Consider the following 23,760-nt stretch of genomic DNA (forward strand, 5'->3'; position numbering starts at 1 on the left):
ATATGTTCCATATAGGTTTAGGGACAAATTGTTTAATTATGTTCCCAAAATCCCGAGCCACCTTTCCCCTCTTTTAAAATTTCTGGCCATGTCACTGTGTTCCTTACCCAACAAACACAAACACACCAATTTGAAATTTCTGGCTACGCTACTATCTCCAGCAATATGACTCTGTTTCCTGTTGCGGGAGTAATCGACTAGAAGGTGAGAACAATGATTAATGCATATTGCACTTTCAGTGACGGAAGATATTTGAGACTTTAAGGCGGTTATGAAATCAGAAGACAAAAGAATTTCTCCATGAGCAGTGGGCGTTGAGTGTTTTATGAAGGCTTTGTTATTTGCGAGAAGATGGATTAGATGAAATTGCTATTCCAGAATGTAGGAGCTTTTCACACGCTTTGTCAGCACATGTAGTTTCACACCAGGGCGTGTGGGGATGGGTCATTTCTCCAGCATGGATATAGTCAGGTAAAGGCTCATGTAATTGTGATGGTTAAACAGTTTGAGAAAGTTAATGATTGTGATTTTTTTCTATTTCGCATTTCTTCCACTTTCTCGGAAGATGAGGAGGACTAACTAACTATGTCACGCTCTCTAGCATTGTTAAACCCGAAGTTTTATGGTTGCAGCAACACAAGCCTTCCATCTGTCCATATCCTGAGCAAGATCTATATACTCTTTTCCATCCCTACCGATCTCCTTTAGGTCCATCTCAACGTTGTCCCTCCATCTTCGTCTTGGCCTTCCTACAGGTCTCTTACCATCAGGTTTCCAAACTACATGATGATGAAGGGAGATAAGTGTAAAATTGTTGAAACGATAATACTGGCTGAGAGTCCAGACGCCAGGGCCTCGTTAGTCTTCAACAATGCATTCAAGGGAATACTACGTGGAACGGACGGTGATAGTTTGTGTTCAAGTTCGCCTTAGAGACCTAAACCTCACCGATGGCGCAGTGTTAATGTTGTCACCCTTTTATCAAGGGGTCCCGAGTTCGAACACTGATGAAGGCATGTAATAGTTCGGATTCCAATTACAGTTTCGATTAACCTAATGCAGTTTTAATTTTAAGGCAGTTCTGAGTAGATTTTGGTGTGTGTGTACAAAGTACTGTCGGAAATGGAAATGTAATATTGTTGCGATTTAGAAAATTCCAAAATACTGATGTATGGTTCAAAAGACTTTGTTTTTCCTCATAGATCATGCCTTGGAAAGATGAGGCGTGCGTTGGTAGCCAGTGCTGCCCTCTGTATCCTGGCGGTGGACTGTCGGGTGTTGATCGAAGGGAACGTGTACGACTACACCTTCAGCAGCGAGAAGGAGGCGGAGGCAGGTGAGTGGAGTGGTAGCACAGGTGTCTTTGGGAACTAAACACACGACCATGTAAACAGGCTGCTGGGCAGAATTGCGCTGGTGCCACATATGGGAAAAGCCAAGTGAGAGCGGGACAAAAGCCGCTGGTTCCCGCGCACTGTGTGGCAACGTCAACTGGGCTGCGTTGCCTATATTTCTTTTCCGGAATGTCTGGAGTAAGAGAACGCGAACGCGTCCTGAGCGAATGTTGCGGGTGTGTGCCTCGTCCAATGAACGCGCGGGGGGGGGGGGGGAGGGTATTCGACTGGTCATTCGCGGGCCAGTAGTTCTGTAAAACATGACAGCTCGCAAGCCTACTATTCTCCCCACCTAGTGTCATCCCTGATCTTTCGAGCAAATACTGTAAGTTTGTATCGCATGGATCACAAAGAGTATCTCTACAACGAGATCTTTCATTCTCTTAAACCTTCCAACACACGGGGTTGTCCTCCGTCGTGGCAACAGCACGTCACTATGTCCCTTGAATCTCTGGACAAGCGAATCTCTGCAGGGCTCGACCAATGGACGCTTGAGAGAGAAAATGAGTGTATGGAGGGAATAACGCGGCTGCAGCTACCAGCCGTTTGCATCAGCGCACACTCTTTTGCTCCGCCCACTCGCTTTCTCCCCTTCTCTACCGTTATGCATTGCTCCACATATTCCAAAAACAAAGTGTATTTCAGTCATTCAGCAAAGTGTTGCCATCTAGAGCCCAACAGTTCAACTATTCACTTTTTACTAGGCCAGTGAAACAATATACAGGATGTATCACAACATAGTAAACAACTTTAAGATTTTTTTTTCGACTAAACTGTATGGAATACAACAATGATATTTGCTGTGTATCAGTCAGTAACACTTCAAGTTTCTATGAATATGTTCAAATGTTCAATGTGGCTTCGACCAGTTATGTGACACACATCCCATCGCAATTCTATTTCTTGCCACACTTTTCACAAGAACTCCTGTACCAACAAACCAAGCGCGTTTCTTATAAATTGTTAACTTTGTTATGATACACGTTGTACTCAAATCCTATTTATTAAGTATGTGCTTAATTTTATATTTACACCACTTTTATTCTGAGTGCATTATAATGACACCATTAATATTTATGTGAGCGAAAATTATATAAAAGTGAACCTGGGCTAGGATTTTATGACGTAAAAATCACCAAAATATGCAAAATAATAAATACCTAATTTTTTTAAAAAAATATGCCCTTACAATTGAACTGTTTCCAACATCAATATTTAACATACGCTGAGATATTTTCACATATTTTTTTTAGTTCACTTGATGAGCCATGAGTTGCAATGTACAATGAATACTTTCTGTAAATTTGCTTATTGTCAGCCAACAATGCCTTGTATTGAGAAAAGCTTCCTTCTACTTCCGCTGACACAAGAGATGCATATTTAAAGTACACAATGTCATTCGGTTCAAGTGTGGGGAGGAAATTTGTCTCCCAATAAAATTTTTACTATAGAGCAATATGATACCATTTGTTTTTTTCCTAAACTTTCCTCATTTTCGCAGGCATTTGTCCCACTTACCCACAAGCACCGTATAAGTTATTCACAGTTTTATTCCCAACTTCTATTTCGTCCACTAGTGGCACTCCTTATTGTTCCAAATCAGCTATAGCAGCAGGAAGAAATCCAAAACATTTTCACCATTTTTTCAGGAAATAAACTGGGACGTATAATTGTAAAAAAATTACAATTTGAGTGAACATGGAGGTAAAAAAGAGTCCACTTCGAAAATGGCTGTACATTCCTTGAAATAGCGAAAATATGCTGAATATGTCTGAAAATATGCTCTATCACATAGAAATGGCCAAATATGCCTAAAATATTCCCTTAAAAATCACCTTAATGTAATTAGTTTCTTCATAATATGACTTTCTATATATTTACGGAACACCACTCTTCCAAAAAAGAATGCTAAGTCATGAAAATCCTAGCCCTTCTGATGAGTATAAATATTGCAGGATCGAGGAAAATTTGCGAGGACCTGACTTGCAACGGTTATGAAGTGTGCATCCGTGACGTCATCGAGAAGAGATACAACGAATTCAACTTCCGGGCCAAGTGCGCCCCCGTACGACCAGGTGAGGAAACGCTTAGGGAGCTTTCACACCAAAGTGACACGCCACATGGGTGAATCGAGTGGAATGCCACTTGAAATTGAACGTATCACACCTTAAGTCCACGTGCAAGGGTGGCTAATCAGGACAGGATCTACAATTTAATGTAGGATCCTAACAACTGTGTTCCGCCACAGGGTATCGAACCCGGAACTCCTTGATTGTAAGGTGAACGCTTTACCACCACGCCATTGGATAACCAAAATATCGTATTCAGAACCACAGGTGTCGGTGTATAGCATTAAACCTTGAAGCACTTCGGTTCTTTTACGATTATAATTATCAGCAACAAGCTCCGGCCGCCACCGAAAACAACAATTCAAACAAATTCAAATTCTAAAATTCTAACTATATCTTGTAATTGCTTTCAGACCCGCCAGATGGCTTCTGTAAGAAGACGTGCGAGGCTGAAGGGATGGTCTGTGTCCAGAGGCTCGTCCCTTCTGGAATGTCGCTGTCCGGCGAGTGCAGGAAGAGTAAGTGTTCCTCTGTGACACCACTGGCGTACTCAGGAAGGGAGCTCGTGATAGATTTCATAGATTTGATTTTTTTACTTCGCTTTTCGGCCACTTTGTCTAGCCGCGAGGATGAGGATGAATGATGATATGATGAAATTGAACTTGTCAAAACTGTAAGAAAAGCAGATATTGCGAGCGAAGTGAGGAATAAATTTTACGAAATGTATTTTTATTTGTATAAAATTTGATATCGAAAGAGGAACTTGCTCCTCTGTGCCCCCTGCAGGTGCTCTTGGCCATCTGGAAGAAGTAATGCAAGAAAGACGTGAAAACTAATTCCATCTTGAGTATCCTTTTGTCCTGCTACTCTTAGATTCTGCCCCTTGTCCTCCTATAATTCATTTCCGTCCGATGTTGGGGTGGGGCAATGCCTATTGCCCTCCTATGGTTGCGCCACTGCACCCCGTTTCCCTCGCTGTTGCTTTGGACTTTAATCGGCTTGAAAATACTTAATTTTCGTTAACAGTAAAATATTGTTTAGTAAGATTCCTATGCACTAAATTCCTAGGTGAAAGTATAATAATGTAGGGATATTGACGTCTGGAAGAGGGGGGGGGGCAAGGATGGGCCCACCTCCACCCCAGAAATCAAATGTCAACCTAAAAGTATATATTTCACACGTATAATTTGATTTCAGTCATACTAATTTATATTAATGCGATAATTTCAAATTCAAGTGGTGTTTTTTTAAGGGGCAACACTATTATCTGGGTAATATGCCCCATGGATAAATACCTTGCTTGTCCCTCCGTGGCAAAATCTACGGACGTCCATGATTAGGTGGGGGGAGGGGGTTAATTCCCCCTCCGCCGTGCGCACGCCTATGTCGTGAAGGATCCTGATCGAGGACTTCGATGGTCTGCAACGCTGGGACAGAAAGAGACTACAGACTAGACGTTTGTCTTCTGACAAAGGGTGGGTGAATATATTGAACCCTTATGAGGACTGTGAAAAAGTACCTGACAGTTTGTCTTGTTCTTTCTGTATGATTCCATAATTGCCCTGTATATAAAAAGATGATATGAATATAAGAGGACTATTATTTTGTAGCCTTCCTCACTGTAGTATCATCAAATTTTACTTTTAAAATTGAAGCGACTGTTCGCATATCGAACATGAATTTAGGTAACTTAGGACTTGTTCTTCTCATGCAAGTGGCAATTTGTTCACAATAACTTGAATAGGAAACAAAACTAACTTCTTTTAAAACAGCCCTCGTAGAATTTTTGGATCACATACATTACACCTTAAGATGAATCAATTTACAAATATTTCAAGTGTTCTTCAAACTTGTTCAACCAACTTTAGTTCCAGGATGTACATCCACAAGCTTCCAAAGATCTCCACACGTGGCAGGGCAGTCGAGTAATTCTTCTTTTAGGGCTGTCTGCAACTGGTCTATGTAGATGAACCTCATCAAATATTTTAAGCAGGGTTGTTAAGGTCCAGGAACTTTAAATAAACTCAATTCTGATCCAGCAAAGAAAATCAGCAAGCATAAATGGGTTCTGGACCGTAAAGGACCTTTGTACCTAAAGTATTTCAATTCGGTCCAGGAACAGTTTTTCCGGATGAATTTAAATACGGTCCAGTAACATTTTTTTTTCCAATGAAACAATACGCAACTTGTACCGAATTTAAATTGTGCTAGAAAGAAGGTTCCTGAATATTTAACAACCCTGATTTGACATATTTTCAGTGTGTAACTATTCGAGCCCTATTAATTCCTATTTCTCTATTCCAGCACGCTATGGCTTGTGCGAGTTCGGAGGCAACAACACGTGCACCGGCAGAGGAAAGTTCTGCCTCGTTTCGTTCACCAGGACCCTCGGACCGTTTTCAGAAAACTGTTACGTAAGTATTACGTCAAGCGTTGCTCTCGCATACAGCCCTGAACTGACAATGTGGTGGTTGTGGAAAATGCAGATGGGCCGATCATTTACAGAAAAATTTAGATTGTACACAAATTGCCTTATTGCCACGGTGTTAAAATACCTCCAAAGCAATATATTGAATATCTGAAAATAACGTAAAATTGTATACAACAAGGCAGTTGACGATTGGGTTCCAATACTGTGTTAAGTGCCCACATAATTTACGAATTCAGTGTTTAATATGTTAATTATAAAAATAAATACTTGTGTTATTCTATGACCTCATAATTTGTTTTACCCAGTTTTGTAGTATGTGCAGTGGTTATTGACTAACCTTGATATAATTGAATGTTGGTTGCTAGAAAATGTACATTATTGATTCTGATGTGTGGTTTGAGGATTTTCATGGTGGTATCGTTTGGATTCTGTGTGAATAGCGTGTTGAATTGTTTGTTTTTCTAGTTTGAGATCTAATTAATTGAAGTTTGATTTGAGAATAATAGTTCTAGAGTTACAAGATTAAATCTCTCTATACATTTTACATTTGATATGTGAAAGAGAAAAGTGAAATAAAAACGCTTGTGATTTCCCAAGATGGCTCAGGATGTGAAGATTAATGAAGAAAATTTAATGCAAGCAATCCAGAGTGATATGAATGTGATTGTACCTGAACAGTTAGCGGAAATGGAAGTTAATGATAAGACTTCTTTCAAAAGAGATCGATCTAGTGAAGAATGCACGGAACCTGAAGTGGAGAAAAACCCCAAAAATCCGAAAGTAAGTGCAAGTACAAAGGTTGGTGTTGCTAAATATAGAAATGAGGCATATGATATGTCTTTATATTATGAGGGACATCAAGGCCCATATATCGTGTTGGTGGACAGTACATTACCTGGATCACAGAGCCTGAATACGGTAAAATTAGGTTATAATTTGTGTAAGGAGAAGGTTGATGTTGAATTCGTTAAACAAACTGGTTTGAAGCAGGCAAAATTGTCATTTCGCACAGCATATGATGCAAATAAATTTGCTAAAAATGAATTCATCAAGGAAAAATACCATTTAGAAGCCAGAATTCCTAAAGGTCTATTAGTGAGAGAAGGATTAATATATGGTGTACCTACCGACATTCCAGTAGACGAGATAATCGAAGACATTAGAGCTGAAGTTCCAATAATAGATGTAATAAGGATGAAGAAAACTTTTTTCAATGAGGATGGGGAAGTAAGACAAGAACCTACTAAACTGATTAGTGTAACATTCCAATCTCAACAGTTACCAAAAGAAGTGAAGTTGTGGAGACAAATATTTGAAGTGAAGCCAAAAGTAAGATCTGTGATTTTATGCAAGAAATGTTTCCGTTTCTCACACTCACAAACACAGTGTAAATCCTCTCCCGTGTGTTATAGATGCGGTCAAGCGGAACATGGAATCTGCAATGCCAGTCCTAAATGTATTAATTGCAAAGGAAACCACTTATCTACCGATAAGTCTTGTGTAAGATGGGAGCAAGAGAGAGAAATACAAAGGCTGATTGCTTATAACAACATCTCCTATCAAGATGCAAAGAAACAAGTACTTTTTGGAATTGATCCACGAAATGAACGGCGAACATATGCGACCTCTGCTAAAGACTTTCCTAAATTGCTGGAGATAAGAAAGGAATCAATAAACAAGGAAAGCCCTTGCACATCAGAAAATTATACTACAAACAGATTTAATTCTGTTACAGATTGGGAAAATAGAAGAAATGACACATATCTAAGTAACCTCTGTTGGAAGAAAGTGCCACCAGAATCTGACCGGTCTTATGAAAGTTTTAAAAAGCAACACGGGGAAAATTTTAGACTGCATTCTGCTTCACAATTGAGGAAAACAATTAAACCTGTTTTGATAAAGGACAAAAATAAACACAAGGATCCACAAATTGCGTCAACATCATCAGCAGTGGGTAATTCAAGTGAACCTGTGAGCACGACGTGTTCCTCTAAGGAACAGGAGAGAAAATCAGATTCGATGGGACGCAGGACAACAGCAGAGAGTCCTTCTCAGAAAGAATCGCTAGTAAATCTGCTACATCTAATAGCTGAACTTACCACAACAATTTCAGTGAGTGATGATTTATTATATATTAGGAAAATAATATTAAAATATAACGAAATTTCTGTACAAATTTTAAAACTAATTCAAGACTTACAAGATTTCGGGGACACCCCCTAATTTAAAACAACAATGTGTTGCCAGCAAAGAAAAATCTTGCCATTAATAATACAATGGAATTTAAGATCCTTTTCTGCAAGGAAACTTCAATTAATTAAATTAATAGATGAGTGTCACCCGTTAATTATTTGTGTTAGTGAGGTATGGGGTTTAAAATCAGAAAATATTCATATTGCTCACTATCATACTATATTAAATGATTATAATGTGGGAAATAAGGGTGTGGGAATTTTTGTTCATGAAAGTGTACCATTTCAACAAATTCAGTTTAATTCAACACATGATTTATTTTCCAAATATAATGTAGAAGTGGTCGGTATAAAAATGCAGTTAAACAACTTACTTTATAATATTATTAGTTTGTATATTCCATCTCATTATACTTCTCAACAAATACAGAGCTCTCATCTAAATTCTCTTTTGTCTGGCTTTCAACATCCCTTTATCATAACAGGAGATTTTAATTGTCATAATACATTGTGGGGTGATCATAGAATTGATACTTTGGGAAAGACAGTTGAAGATTGGATGGATTATAATAACTTGACAGTTATAAATGATGGATCTCCAACACATGTACCACCAAATGGAAACAATATGTCCTCAATTGATCTAACTTTAATATCTGATAATCAGTGTTTTGAATTTGTATGGGAAATAGACTTTGATTTACGAACTAGTGATCATTTTCCATGTTTCATCATGCTAACATCATCTCAAAAATTTCCAAAATTAATAAAACAAAAAACAATTCGTAAGTGGAGCGTAAAGAGGGCAGATTGGATGAAATATAATTCAGTTTTAGACTTAAAATTTTCAGCTAAAGAATATCAAAACCAATATACTGTACAATATGAAAAATTTGTGGATATAATAACTCAAGTTATGGATTATGCCTGTCCGCGACTGAAACCGCAATATGATCGAAATTTTCCTAAAATAGATTGGTGGAATGAAGAATGTTTTCAAGCAAAAAGGAAGCGAATACAAGCATTGAAACAATTTGTAAGTGCTCCTTCACCTGCAACTTTGATAAATTTAAAACGAGCTACTGCAAAATCTAGAAAAGTATATATAAAGGCTAAGAGATTTTCATGGCAAAAATATTGCGAAGAAATAAACCCTAACACAAAATTAGACGTCATATGGCGCAAGTTCAGATCACTTAGAAAAGCACATGTAAGTCGGACTTTACCTTTGTCCACTGAATGGAAAACTGATTTTATTAATAAAGTAATTCCTACACCCTTTACATCAGCCTGCGAACCTCCTAATATATTCTACACGTTCTCATCTACATCAAAATACTCAAAGGGGTTCACATCCTCTATCACTGTAAATGAAATTCATGAAATTCTTCAAGGGTCTAAAGATTCTACTCCTGGCATTGATGGAATTACGTATTCTATGGTACGAAATCTTCCACAGAATGCACTAAGCATTTTATGTAAAATTTACAATCAAATATTCCTATCGGGTAAAATTCCTGTTGCATGGACCTCTCAAATTATTATGCCAATTCTAAAACCAGGAAAAAACCCTTCGTTGGGTCAGTCATATCGCCCAATAGCTCTTAGTTCCGTATTGGCAAAAATTTTTGAGAAGCTTTTATTAAAGAGATTAGAGTGGTTTATGGAAGGTCAAAAGGTATTTTCTCCCAGACAAATGGGATTTCGTAAAGGTTATGGAACCCAGGATGCATTAGTAACATTATCTTCTCATATTTATAGCGTTATTAACAAAAAAACAATCAGTACTTTCAGCCTTTATTGATATTCAAAGTGCATATGACAACGTAGATATTACTGTTCTATTGAGACAACTACAATTACTAAAAGTGCCTCATTGTATACTCATATTGACATGGAAATTGTTATCTAAAAGACAACTTTATTTTCATTTTGGCTCAGAAATGGTAGGTCCAATATATATTGGACAAGGACTACCACAGGGAAGTCCTCTTAGCCCATTATTATTTAATGTTTATTTCTCAGATATTAAAACAATAATAGATTCCCCATTTCAGTTTCTACAATATGCTGATGATGTATGTATATATTTAGACTCAAACAATCACTTGAAAGATTTTTCAATGTTTGAAGATAAATTAATAGAATTTAACCAATGGTTAAAGCAGAAGAAATTATCAATATCTTTAGAAAAGTCTAAAATAGTAGTATTTAAACATAAGGGTCTTCAAAATATTTTCAACATTAATCATAGGAGATTACAAATTCAAATTGTTTCACAAGTAAAATATCTAGGTGTATACTTTGATGCATCATTATCATGGCAGTATCAAATAAATATGATGAAAAATAGATCCGATAAAATATTTCATTTATTTAAAGCTATGGCGAATACCAAATGGGGAGCACATCCTACCAGCATGCTTATGTTTTATAAGAATTATTATCGAGCAGTATTAGATTATGGATTAATGGTCTTGTGTAATCTTCCAGTAACAAAACTTTCTCCACTAGAAGTCCAGCAACGAAAAATTCTAAAAAGATGTTTGGGATTAATGAACAGTACTCCTAATGTAGTGGTATATATGGAGTCAGTAGAATGTTCGGTTTCTGTGAGGATAAAGTTAATTGCAATAAAAATGTTATTTAAAATACAACATTCACCATGGCATCCATTCAATGATGTTTTATTAAATCTTTTAGAGCTGCATGATTCAGGAATAACCAATGATAAATCAGCTACCCTTTGGGTACAACTATTTAGTAAATATCACCATGAATGTAGTCAAGTACTCATAGCAAGAACATTGCCAGTATACTCGTTAGAATTTCCCACACAACCAATTCAAAATATATATATCCCGAAATATAATCATTCAGCTGAGTTTAGAGAATCTTGGGAAGACTTTTATCATATATACACAGATGGGTCTAAAACTGAAAGTGGAGTAGGAGCAGCTCTTTATGATACTGAAAGAAATATATCAAAAATGTTTAGGTTGCCAGTGGAGGCATCCATATTTACAGCAGAAATATATGCGGTATATCAAGCTTTGATTTATATTGGTACAGTTCCTGAACAGAAATTTCTAATACTGGTTAATTCGCAAAGTGTTTTACAAGCAATACAATCTAATTATAAAAATTTATTTAAAATATCACCATATGTCATCAATTGTATTCGTGCAACTAATAGCTTAATTAGCAATGGAAAGGTAGTTCATTATGTGTGGGTAAAATCACACATTAATATTTACGGAAATGAACAAGCAGACAGATATGCAAAAGAAGCTGCTCAAATGAATGAAACAATCCAGTTACCATTGCATTATACAGATCTTCTTCCGAGGGTTAAGAAGAAAATTTTTGAAGAATGGAACTTATGGTGTAATAATGCATTAGAAAGCGTTGGTGAAAGTTATCGTCCTTATGTTGATTACAATAGAAAAAAACCTTGGTTTTATAATTGTAAAGGATCAAGAAATGCAATTGTTTTAATAAATAGACTAAGAAGTGGTCACGCGAGAACATATCATCATTTATTTAAAATACACATTTTAAAATCTCCGAATTGTGATTGTGGTGATTTAAGGGGTGATGCTCATCATATTATTTTGGAATGTCCAATTCACTCAGAGAGAAGAAAGACTTTATACAAAACATTGTCAAAAATTAATGTTCCTTTCCCTATTAATATGACTTCAATGTTGTATGCTCCAGATATTAGAATTGGATATGTTATACTTGCTTTTTTGAGAAAAGCTGATATAAAATTATAATATACTTCTGTTACTGACTGACTTAATGTAGTTACATAAAATTGTATTTAAGAGCGTTTATGAACTTTGTGTGTAAAATTTATATTAAAAATGTTTATTATGTACTTATAATGTATGCTGGGCATAAACAGCCATCTGTAAAGCTGTAAGTCCAATAAATCTTTGTTGAGTTGAGTTGAGTTGATTCTGATGTCTGAAGTAAGTGACTATCAAAACTGAATGTTTTAATTTGTGTACTTGAGTAATAATTTCAAGCTTAATACAGTTTTAATTCTAATAAGTTTATTTTCGAGTGTGTGATATTATGATTAGCTAAAGTTTTAAGGTACTCTAACTGTGTGATATTTAATGTATTTTACTTGAACATACCCGTAAGTTATTCCCATGTCTGAAGGGGTCTCGTAGTAGGCTCATACGTCTTGTGTTCTTCGGAATGGATTAACAGTAAGTATATTCACTAAGTATAAACCGGGAACGTGTCAAAGTTGACCCATAAAAAAAGGCTCACGTTTCCGGCCTGGTACCTGGAGGTCTGTTGCAGCAATGGCATTTTGAGAAGGGAAGGGTTCCGTGAAAATCGTTTGCTGCGGAAACATCAATGTAGTAATCAATTGCAGAGTCTAATTATCTTGAATATCATGCAAAATTCGGTAAGAATTTACAATACCGGAAGGATCTCCAATTTCTTTCCTACTTCTTATACTCACTAAATATCGAGTCCTGATGACGTATCTGCAGTTAACATTTGGGGGTGACGTGTAGAAATTGTACGTGTACAAGTTGCAAAATAACGTTCTTCATTACCGCGATCATTCTCCATACACAAACATGGGAACCAGGACAATGGTGTCTTGCGTGAGGGAGAAAACATTGTTTGCCGATCTAGTGCTACAAAACTAACATTTCGTTAATGTATGTACTCGCAATTGACCCTCAGACCATTCTCTGATATCCCCAGGAACCATTTTCTGTAAGGTTAGGTTAGGCAAGCATAGTTAAAATTTAGTTCGTAAAACAATGTACATATAGCTCCAAAGAAACATAACCAAAAATCACTTCATTCGGCTTATTTTCCAATTTCCAGACGTGACCCCCACAATTTAACTTCACATTCGTGATTACGAGGCCAAAATTACTTACTATAACGAAAATGAAAAATTTGGAGATACTTCCGGTATTGTAAATTCGCTCCCAAAATTCAAACTTTCTTTTTTTTTGCACAAATTATGAAAGAAAAACTGCATTTTTCATTACAAGGCATCTATTTACAACATACCGGGTGATCCATTTGAGATGTCAGAAGAGTAAACCGTTGTGTACAATAGGTTAATGTACGTATCTCTGAGCAGTTTGTTGTAATATATTCAGAAGGATATAAGTTTTGAGTGAGTGCAGGTTTTCAGACTCCAGCTATGTGGCTGTACTAGTGTGCATATAACACTCGAAAATTTCACATCCCATACGATACATTGTGCGCTGTTGTGGCGTGACCACCATCTTTATCTACCATGAACCACGCGGCTGAAGTCTGTAAATCTGAACTCACTCAAAACTTACATCCTTTCTGCTTATATTACAACAAACTGCTCAGAGATACGTACATTAACCTATTGTACACAACGGTTTACTTTTCTGACATCTCAAACGGACAACCCGATATATTCTGATGCAATTCTTGAATATTCTAAAGCAAAATTATTTGTAAATTTATGCATGCAATTGAAGATTATTCACACACCAACATGGATCACTATTTTGAAGAAATTTTAATTATTTCAATTTTCAAATATCGGTATCGGTGGGATTCTGTTAGAGGATCGGCATCGGTTCAAAGTGGTATCGACTCAGCCTTATTTATAATTAGCATTTTAGGGGAGTTGACTTTGTTAGCTTGTACAGTAATAACGTGTACCCCTTCCCCTTCCTGCGCAACTAAGCACAGCCTAAAATATTAATACAACTTTTTCTTTACATTTCAGGATTTACATGGTGCAGCTTGAGCTTACACAGTCAACCAACAGTCTACCATGTGGAAATACAGTACTAACACATTCACACGTGTTAAAAATATTAATAATAAAAAATAATTTACAGCTTTAAAATAATCTGAACACACATATAAGATAAGATAATTTTTTATGCAAACATTTTTCTTGGATGACCCAAATTTTAAAATGACATTCCTGTTTATATATCACATTGCGGAGTGTCTTGTTCTTTATCTAAATAAATATGTAATTTCTTTGTAATATACCTTTCTTTTTCAAAAGTACATTCTTTCTAGCGACCTAAAATTATGATTTCATGCAGGTTATATTTAATTTCAGTCGCAGTAATTTGCTTATTAACAGGAGTTTGTAATTACGAGTAAGACTAATAAGAATCGTCTCAGGAATACGAGGATATCAAATTGAATCAGTGTCTTCTGTTTTGAGACGACAATTATACGCTTACCCCCTTCCCTCCCGCTCCGCCCCTAGAAAAATGCCTTGTCCCTAGGAAAAAAGTCTGTGGACGTCCATGGCTATTAAATCCTTTGACATACTGCCGGACCCTGTGGCCGAGTGATTGTCGACCTCCGTGGCGGAGAGGTTAGCAGAGCGCGCTACAGCGCCAGGGGTTCCGGATTCGAGTCGCGGGTAAGGCATGGGTATTTGTGTTTGTCCAGATGATAAGAAACTGAGAAACTGTAACAATTGAAAAGTATAAAATGAGAAAAAATGTGAATGGTGGGGGATACCTCCGTGTAGGGGTTATTTCCTTTTTTTTAAAAAAAGTGGTTTGCACATCGCGCTGCGACGCTAAGGGTCCCGGGTTCGAATCCCTCTCGGGCTTGGTTGTTTGTGAATGTCCATTCATCAATTTCATCATTTCATCACTCATCCCCATCTTCGCAAATTAGCCAAGAGGCACAAAACGCAAAGTAAAATAAACTAAATCAATCAATCAATCAATCAATCTCTGACATACTGATTAATACATAAAATACAATATCACATCACGTAGTATTATTGTTCCACAAATACCAAAATAGTTACAAGAGGTTGTAATCACACTGGCTTGATACGTATTTCAGAGCAGGACAGGATTTATAAATGTAGAGGTTAGCGATTAACATCATCATAACATTTCCACATCAATTTCGTTAAAATGTTTGGATCTCCCCGATGCCGTAGTGTTAACGTCGTCGCCTTGCAATCAAGGGGTTCCAGATTCGATACCCGGTGGGCACATAATGGTTGGGACCAAAGGTGCTGGCAGTGTGGGGCAGGGCGGCAAGTGCCCCACCTAAGATTTCTGGAAAGAGAAATGTCATTCGAATGGTGAAACTGTAGCGATATTTTGTAAGAAAAATATTGTTTTCTGAGACTTACAGACCGTAAATTACAGCAACTATTATTATTATTATTATTATTTTACAGTACCCTTCGGCATGTAAAACATGGAGCAGAGGTACCATAAAGGAGAGTAGATTAAGTGGTATCTGACTCTGATATCTGCACAGTGTGAAAAAGTACAAAAAGATGAAGCCCCACAGCCAGTATCGACGCCATCTTGGAATCACGTGAATGCGTGATCACCTGTACACACGCCATTGACGTCATTAACAAAATGTTAAATTTTCCTCTGTGTAAGAAAACAATATTTCAATGTAATAAACCACCTACTTTAAATAGCTTTTGAATTCTGCAGGTCTTTTAAAACACGCTGTATGGTTTTCATTTAAGAGAATTCGGATAATGAAGGGGATAATGACCCCCTGCTTGTGTTACAAATATGCTCATAAGCGAGGGCAACAAATTTATTGTTCTTCGATATATGTTTACATCGATGCAAACAACATATCAGTTTTTACAGCATTTGGTAAACACATCTGTTGCTTCTGCTATATTTTATCTCCCTATAGAGCCTCCTCCTCTGCATCTGCCTCTGCATCTACATCTGCTTCCTCCTCTGCTTCGGCTTCTGATTCCGCTTCAGCCACTGCTTGAGACTCTGCTACCGCGTGTGCCTCTGATTCAGCTACAGCTTGGCTGCCCGCACTGCCAAAGGGAACACTCGGGAACTTTAAAGGAGCTTGAGGGCGCTGTTTTGGGGGTTTCTGCCCCGGCGTTTCCCTCGGTGGCCGGCGACTGCTGCGTGGTCGAGGTGTAACTACCCCTGACTCTACGAAACCAACAGGGGACAAGTAGGACGACCCGTCAGGTGTGGGTGGACCTGCGTCTTCCTCGTCGTCCTCATTCCTAGATTGTTTCGCTGGTCTGGGTTGGTACGGGCGGTAATAACTATTGGAAGATTGAGAAGGTCCTCTGTTGTCAGAGGGCCTGGAGGAGCTGGTTTTATTAGAAGGACGGGATTTGTGCGTGATTGGTCTGTAGATGCCGCCTGGACCCGCGTTGCTCTCTTGCTTATTGGCTGGGTTGGAGCCTTCTTCAGACGAAGGCTGCTCGCGGTCGTGTTTACGAATCGCATAATTCTGAAAAGAGAATTATTAATTTAAGATTTTGTATTGATTTGAGAAGTTTAAATGCACTTTAGAGTGAAAAGGCTTTATTGTTTTAATGGTTCGTTAATATCAGTTGGCAACCCTGTCGGAACGCAGGTGCACATGCGCAGAAGTCTTCAATTCTTAGGCAGCTGAAAGTCTCCATTCAAACGTTCACCTGTTCAGACACAAATTGTGGCAGTAGATGCGTTCATCCGAACGGGTTCCGTTCAGGAGACTCATCAGGCACTGCCACGACGGCGCAGTGAGGGTCTCCATCCACCCGTGTCACAGCGTCACAACATGATACGATGTTCAGTCAATAGAGAGCCAATGGCAGCGTGCAGAAACAGAAGCCTCCAGATCGGAGGAGGCTATTCTCTGACGTCCTGGTGCTTGCAGTGCCCGCTGCATCTCCTGAATGGAACTTGTTCAGATGAACGGCTCCACTGTCACGATTCGTGTCTGAACAGGTGAACGTTCCATGGCACACTGATTGCGAGACTTGCAGTTGTCTAAGTATGGGAGACTTCTGTATTATGCTTCAGAATCCTGTATTCTCTCATATTCTACTCTACCATATTCCTTTCTAGTCTAGCCGCCTCGTTGACCTACTCACCAGCAAAGGTGTTGGGTTCGACTCAGGACAGATACCTCGAAAACTGAAGTTAGCTATTTAGTGAATTAGACACTGCGTCACTCATCTCATATGATCTCGACAATCTTCTCTGTGGCAAGCGCGTTAAGTGGTCGAGTGACGAAGATTCGCCACCTACAGTGAACTCTTGAGAACCTATAATTTTATTTGTTGTAAAGTTTCGTCTGAAGAAAACCCTGCTAGAGGGTGGAAACGTTACGTTTTTATGTATATTTGTATACTATAAAAGTTCGCCTTGGTCAGCATTTTAATGTTTTATTAACATGGAAATAAGGCTTAACAGTGTTACCATAATTTTCGTTCATGTTCAGAATGGAGCACATGCTCACTTTTATCCATACGATCTAGTCCAAACATTGCCGTGTAATACTTACATAGCACACTTCCTTGTAGATTTTTCTGCCCATCAGAGTGCTGTACCTCACTGCGCATGTCAACCCTCTCCCGATGCAAGTGGCGGGGCTGTCCTCTTGACACAGGAAGCGAGGCGCTGAAACAGCAAAGAGGGGATCAGATTAATAGAGAAGTTGAAGCTGCGTTTACGGTGCAGCCGCGCTATGATTCATGGGTAATATATATAAAAAAACAATAGATTCTTCAGTGTTGTAGATTCTTAGACAAATTAACCAGTCAGATTTTACACACACAATACCCAAAATGCATTTTAGAATAAAATAACTTGTAATATCCCTGAGTGTTTAAGGTTTTATAGTTTTGAATTGTTAAGATAGTTTAAAGTTTGTTACTTCCAATCATATTAATTATGTCACAGAGACCTCTATTTAGAATGAAAAGCCGTTAATTGATTTTGGTGAACTTCAATCTTCAAGATGCGTCATAACCTACAACTGATGACGTCACCCTTTTAGCTCGTCAAATGACCTGCCTGTATATTACTAATTACTTTCTAACGACGGGTTGTGTTGAAATAAAGGGGTCTCACGCAAGCAACAAACATCATCGTGTTCTAACATAGTCGAGGAATGGCTTCGTTGTTAGGTTAGGCTTGCGAGGTTTACTTTTCTCAGCATAAATGCACTGCTGGGCTTCACCAAAAATATATTATTTATGCTAAAAGGGATAAACCTTACTAAAAATTACGTACAGAAACTTTAGTGTTTCGTGAGAATTGTACAACGTTAATTCTAGATGATCTTCTGTTTTAATTGGTAGTGACTGAAATGTTATATAACTACAATGTATCTCATCGTTAAAAATCGTATTGTGTTTTTTCCCAGCGACCCTTGAGAATTAATATTGAATTTCATGTTCCCGACAGAGGGTCTAGCGGGAACAATTAGGCATTTAAGTGCAAGAAGTTGTCAGTCAAACAATAGATGTTACTCTTGTTTATTTAAGAATTATGGCAACAAATTAGCAGGTTTTTAAATTGGATAGTTCAGTACATTACACAAAATTATGTAAATATTAGATTAAAGAAAAAGTAAAGAGAAAACTTCATATATACGAACAAAATATACTTAAGACGATACTGTCTCTTATCTCTTCTAACAAGGATGGCAATATGACAGTTCTTTCATAACTGACCTGATTGATTTCTTTAATATTCGGCGTGATACGATATCATTAAATACTATAAATTTATTGCAGTATCTTTAAATTACCTTTTGCACAATACTTGTCGGTACCAAGTTCGTAACAAACCAAATCGCTGTCGTAACACTTACGGCACTGGGTCACCGAAAATTCTCCTGGAAAGAAATATGATATATTTTTAGTTGTAGGATAATGAAATTAATAAAAAAGTACATAAATGCTTTAACGCAATTGGATAAGTATCCGCCTTGTGTGTTTTGACTGTTATCATCAGCATGTGAATATATTTAGTCCACACTTGAGCTCACTCGAAAGATCACTTTATACATAAAATCCTAGCTAGGCAATATTCCTGCGTACTTCAAAGTATGCACATCGAAAAATAAAACTTCCCACGTTGTAATACATCGGAAGTTGAGCTCTGGTCCTATAGTGTACTCGTTAATTCATTCCGGCTCGAGGAAATAATTTAGATTGAATGGTTCCATTATTTTTATCAGGTGAGTCACCACCGATGGGGGGATCTTCGCCCTCATTCTCCCCCAACAAGAGAAAGTTTCGAAATAGCTTATATTATAACTAGTGCTCAGAAGTTGAAGACCTATAAATTGCCAAAAAAAGAGCTATAAAAAGACCTAAAAATATATAAAAAAGGAACTAAAAATGGAAAAAAGGACGTATAAATGTGATCCGAATCAATTAATAACTTCAGTTTTAATTACATATTTCATGAATAAAAAAAATACAATTCTGGTGGTATGGAACACACAGTGCGAAAAAACTATATGAATGAAATACATCTTCTTTCAGTCAAAAATGTTTTTCTCTCGTTTCAGGGATGGTTCAAATATACAGGGTATCATATTAATGGCGCCAACGGACCACAGATTCGTTTAGAGGACATCAAAAGAAACAACTTTTCTCAGTAACATTTTTCTCGTTGGTGCGTCAATTCGACGCTACAGCCGTCCAAAAAAGCCCGTTTTGCCGCCTGGATGCTGGCAACCCAACACAACATTTGATCGTATCTGTGACAACATTTCCTACGGCGAAACTTCGCACGGTAGTGTTTCAAGGAACACACAAATTTTGTGAAAAATGACAAACTACCAACCACATTATTAGCTGTAAAACGAAGCGAGGAAAGCGTCCAGTTGATCTAACATCATAGCCTACCAGCCAGAAGATCAGCAGTCATCTCAGGGAAAGGGGGAAGTGAACCAACGAAATGGGAAATAGTAAAAAACGTATTGAGAATGAAGTGTCAATATCGGATTTTGTCTCAGCCTACATGTCAAATATCAACAACACAACAATACATTTTATTGGACTTACAGCTTACATGTGGCTGTTTACGCCCAGCTACATGTCAATTATATATGCAAATCTCGTTGCAAGGTTCATATCTACAGGTTTGTGTAAAGATGCCTTGTGGTACTTTTGTGCTGATAACGGAAGTATCTGAGGTTCACGTTGTTACATTACGGCTAAAACACGTACAACCACAGTAACAATCTAATAATAAATCATTTACTTATATACTGCCCTGTTCAGAGTTGCAAACTATTACATGTGTATCCGTTGCGTAGATAAACACAGTCGTCGGAGAGTTTGGTTTACTACTATTTATATCCCTGTATTTTCAACCATTTTTGTCACTTGCCTCATAATGCCCTAAATATACATTACATTCTGTGTTGCTTACCTTTGGAATTTTGAGTTCTTTCATTTCTATGTTGTCATCTGTTCAGTGTGTCACAGACAACTAGTATCAGAAGTAGATAGACTAAATTGTAGATGCCTACCTGGTAACTAGATTTGAAAATATTTGACATGCAAGATGAGACAAAAATCGATAAGACCACTTCCACTTGAATTCTCTTTCTACCATTTTTGTATCGTTTGTTTACTTCCTGTTAGTTACAGAACGTGTTTTCTCGTTTTGGTTTACGGTACATAATGTGGCTGATTGTAGCTATGTCATTTTTCACAGAATATGTGTGTTCCTGGCAACCCTGGAACGCATCGCTTCACGACGGGATATGACGTCACAAATACAATCAAATGTTGTGTGTGGTTGCCAGCATTCAGGCGGAAAAACGGGCTTTTTTGAACGACTGGAGCGCCGAAACGATGCGCCAACGAGAAAAATGTTACTGAGAAAAGTTGTTTGTTTTGATGTCCTCTATAGGTTTCCGTGGTCCGTGGGAGCCATTAAAATGACACCCTGTATATATATATATATATATATATATATATATATATATATATATATATATATATATATATATATTTGTTTAAGAGGTGTTGAACTGATGATTCGAATTGAGAATGGGCAGTAAAAACGTAGTCGAAAGAAGGTAAAGTTGCAAAAGAAAGCCGTTAAGACCTAAAAAAGGCTAAAAAAGGACCAATAAGCCAAAAAACGCCGAAAAAGGCAAAGACGGACAAATAAAACCCACCTTTTCTGACCTAAAATGACCCAAAATGAACATATAATATGTTGGGCCTCATCTTCGGACACTAAAAAAAAAAAGAATTGTTCCTCAACTTCCGAGCCATAATTATAACAAAGATAAAAGTAGATACGCATGCAGAGGGATAAAGACTGGTAGAAACAAATGGAATAAGACATAGAAGGAGAGAGAGAGAGAGAGAGAGAGAGAGAGGGGGAACTTATAATGATAAAATGGGAAAGAAATAAGGAAAAGAAAGAGGTTCGGAAGATAGAAAGAGGAGTATGAGAAGAATGAGAAAGACGCAAAAGCAGAGTCAGAAAGAAAGATAAACAAAGAGAAAGAGAATGAAACGGAGATAAACTGAGGGAAAAGAATAAAAAGAAGTAGATGGAAAATGGGAAAAGAAAGGAGCAAAATAGAGGAGTAGAGGAGGAAAATTAAAACAGAGGAAGAATGGAAGACAATCACAGAACAAAGAGAACGAGAGAAACAATAGAGAAGAATTAAATACATGGAAATTAAAAAAAAGAGAAGGTAGAAAAGATATAGGAAGAAATGCATGAACAGAGGAGAGCATAAGAGAGAAGTTTCGCATCTAAAACATTTCATCGTCCAACAGCAATGAAATCCTCTTTCAACAGAGAACTTGATAATACGCTTCTGTGGTAGAGTCTGTTTCGCGAGACTCTTCCGATTGGGAATCCGTTTAGCTTAGGTTTTGTGGTATCCCGTATTCTTTTATCCAACCTGATCGCTTCTATCAGTTGATGAACAGTATTGCCAACCGTATTGTACCATGCCTAAAAGTATGTTTTTTAAATAAATATTTGAAAATAAATGAAACAGAACCAAATATGATGTTTCTCTTGTACGTTAACACGAGGGCCTTTCGATGGTATTGTGTAGCCTTGTAATCAAAGGATCCGTGGTTCGATCGCCGGATCACGTTTTAAACTGTAGGTCCAGTCCCGAGTAGGCTATCTGTGGATAAAGTGAACATAAAATGAACGAACAGCTTGGCAAGGGGAGTGAGTAAGTACCTTATTGTTCAATTTACATATAAACACAATTTGAATCGATTTATTATACAGGGTTAGCCTAAAAGAAATAGACAGTTTAGACGCTCCGTAATTTGTTTGTTACATGAGAAATCATTTAGTACTGTTATATAGAGAAAGTCTGAAGTTTACGACCTTCGCTTTTCGTTTGTCTTCGTGACGTCAGCATCACGTGAGCATCCTTGACGTACGTCGAGCAGTATGGCCGCTAGCCAGGTGGAGAAGGCTTTGTGCGTGATTGCATTTGCAAAAACAAATTCTGTTCATATCGTGCAGCGTCGTTTTAGAACACTGTATGGCATATCTGTCGTGTTACAAAAGGGTCACACAGGACGTACTCTTCAAATCATGTACGTATTTCAGCGCTATTATTAAACCTTTTTATTTCTGTAAAACTTTGAAAGTGTATATTTCTTTTAGGTTAACCCTGTATTTTAAAACAATATCTAGTCTTTTAAGGGTGAAGGAATAGTAAATATCACAAATGATATTTTAAAGCTACAAGACTGTTATCACCAAGATGGTACTTGAGGGGAATTCCCCTTTGTTATTGATATCGGAAAATATGAATTGGATTATATTTACCGATACCAGCCCACAACATTTGATCAAAAATGCCACTCGACACTTTCGTGTAGTCTACTTATCCAGGAACTTACGCACAATCAAAGTTTACATTGATTTTGTACCAATATTATGTTAAAAAGTGTATAATATGATTACATAAGATGTATTTTTATACTCTGATGTAATTTTTGAATATTTTAAAGCAAAAGTCTGGTAAATTGAGTGGAATGGAACTCGCCCAACCTGTGAAATTTTCTGACAAAATTCCCGTTTGCCCCCCTTGCCCCCACTAGCATTGACTTCCGTCGAAGGTTGGCCCCCTGTGGTTGCGCCACTACATTATGTAAATTTGACGTGTGTACAGTCTGTCATATATTTTTTATCGAACTCTTAAGGTTTGCATTTGCTATCCCTTGTATATTCATACAGAAATTTTTGTAGTCATGAGGTTGGCTACCTTGAACCCTTGTGTCTCAGGGTACTCCACTATCACTGGAGCGATTTGCGAGTCGACTTGGAGCTTAGTCAAGAGTTTACATGTTTTTACTTGGTTCTGCCTCAGTTTGGGTGTGATGTGTGTGTTTCTCTGTAGCAAAATAATGTGCGTAGACGTGCTTTCCGTCGTGTTATCGTTCGTGCATAGCCAAGAATTACAAATGACGCTGCTGTTGTTGAATGGGCGTTCTGTCGAGTGGGACACTTGACTGTAATGTGTTGTGTGGTGTTTGACTTGGTGTATCCTTCCATGTACGTGCGACAATTACAACAGTGTATGATAGTGACTTGTAAGTGCGATATGAAGCCGAAAAGATGTACGTTGCTCACAGAATATAGAGACGTGTTTCGTGCCAGACGTAGGAAGTGCAGGAAAATAGCTGTTTTTTGGCGAGTACAATTACTGTTTTTTTTCCTCTTCCTGGGTTGGTAAAAGTGGTACATACTTCGTCTGTCTAACCTTATAAAATGTGTCACTTTATGTGAACATAAAGTGTACAAAAATGCATAACTTATAATCGCGTTACGTTTATCGCGCTACCAAACCAGTTTTGTTCGTTCTGCCGACTTTCGTGGCGTAGTGGTTAGCACAGCGCGCTACGACGTCAGGAGTGC

General features: G+C 37.7%; 2 protein-coding genes across 3 annotated transcripts in view; one reads left to right on the forward strand and one right to left on the reverse strand.

The window, feature by feature from the left end:
- The first annotated feature begins 390 nt into the window (after positions 1 to 390).
- Positions 391 to 13,946, forward strand: LOC146005541 (uncharacterized). Its single transcript, XM_083144798.1, has 6 exons — positions 391 to 471; positions 1,203 to 1,336; positions 3,350 to 3,469; positions 3,877 to 3,981; positions 5,768 to 5,877; positions 13,845 to 13,946. Exons 1-6 carry the CDS (start codon positions 440 to 442, stop codon positions 13,863 to 13,865), a joined length of 522 nt encoding a protein of 173 aa, XP_083000924.1. The 5' UTR covers positions 391 to 439; the 3' UTR covers positions 13,866 to 13,946.
- A 1,718-nt stretch (positions 13,947 to 15,664) lies between these two features.
- LOC145977877 (uncharacterized) overlaps positions 15,665 to 23,760 on the reverse strand; it is a 32,944-nt gene continuing 24,848 nt past the window's right edge. For both annotated transcript variants that reach the window (XM_083110209.1, XM_083110210.1), the window contains exons 4-6: positions 18,635 to 18,721; positions 17,384 to 17,499; positions 15,665 to 16,342 (exon numbers count right to left, since the gene is read on the reverse strand). In XM_083110209.1, the coding sequence (XP_082966335.1) occupies positions 15,767 to 16,342; positions 17,384 to 17,499; positions 18,635 to 18,721 (779 nt within the window). In that variant the 3' untranslated portion in view covers positions 15,665 to 15,766. The remainder of the gene's footprint in view (positions 16,343 to 17,383; positions 17,500 to 18,634; positions 18,722 to 23,760) is intronic.

The sequence above is a fragment of the Lepisma saccharinum genome, chromosome 23 (assembly GCF_977018435.1).
Source record: "Lepisma saccharinum chromosome 23, izLepSacc3.1, whole genome shotgun sequence".
Lineage (NCBI taxonomy): Eukaryota > Metazoa > Arthropoda > Insecta > Zygentoma > Lepismatidae > Lepisma > Lepisma saccharinum.

What these genes read in the sequence shown, in the direction of transcription:
- LOC146005541 (XM_083144798.1), top strand. Translation starts at nt 440, where the DNA reads ATGGGTCATTTCTCCAGCATGGATATAGTCAG. An exon ending in CGAGAAGGAGGCGGAGGCAG is followed by an intron (nt 1,337 to 3,349) that starts GTGAGTGGAGTG and finishes TAAATATTGCAG; the next exon opens with GATCGAGGAAAATTTGCGAG. An exon ending in GTGCGCCCCCGTACGACCAG is followed by an intron (nt 3,470 to 3,876) that starts GTGAGGAAACGC and finishes AATTGCTTTCAG; the next exon opens with ACCCGCCAGATGGCTTCTGT.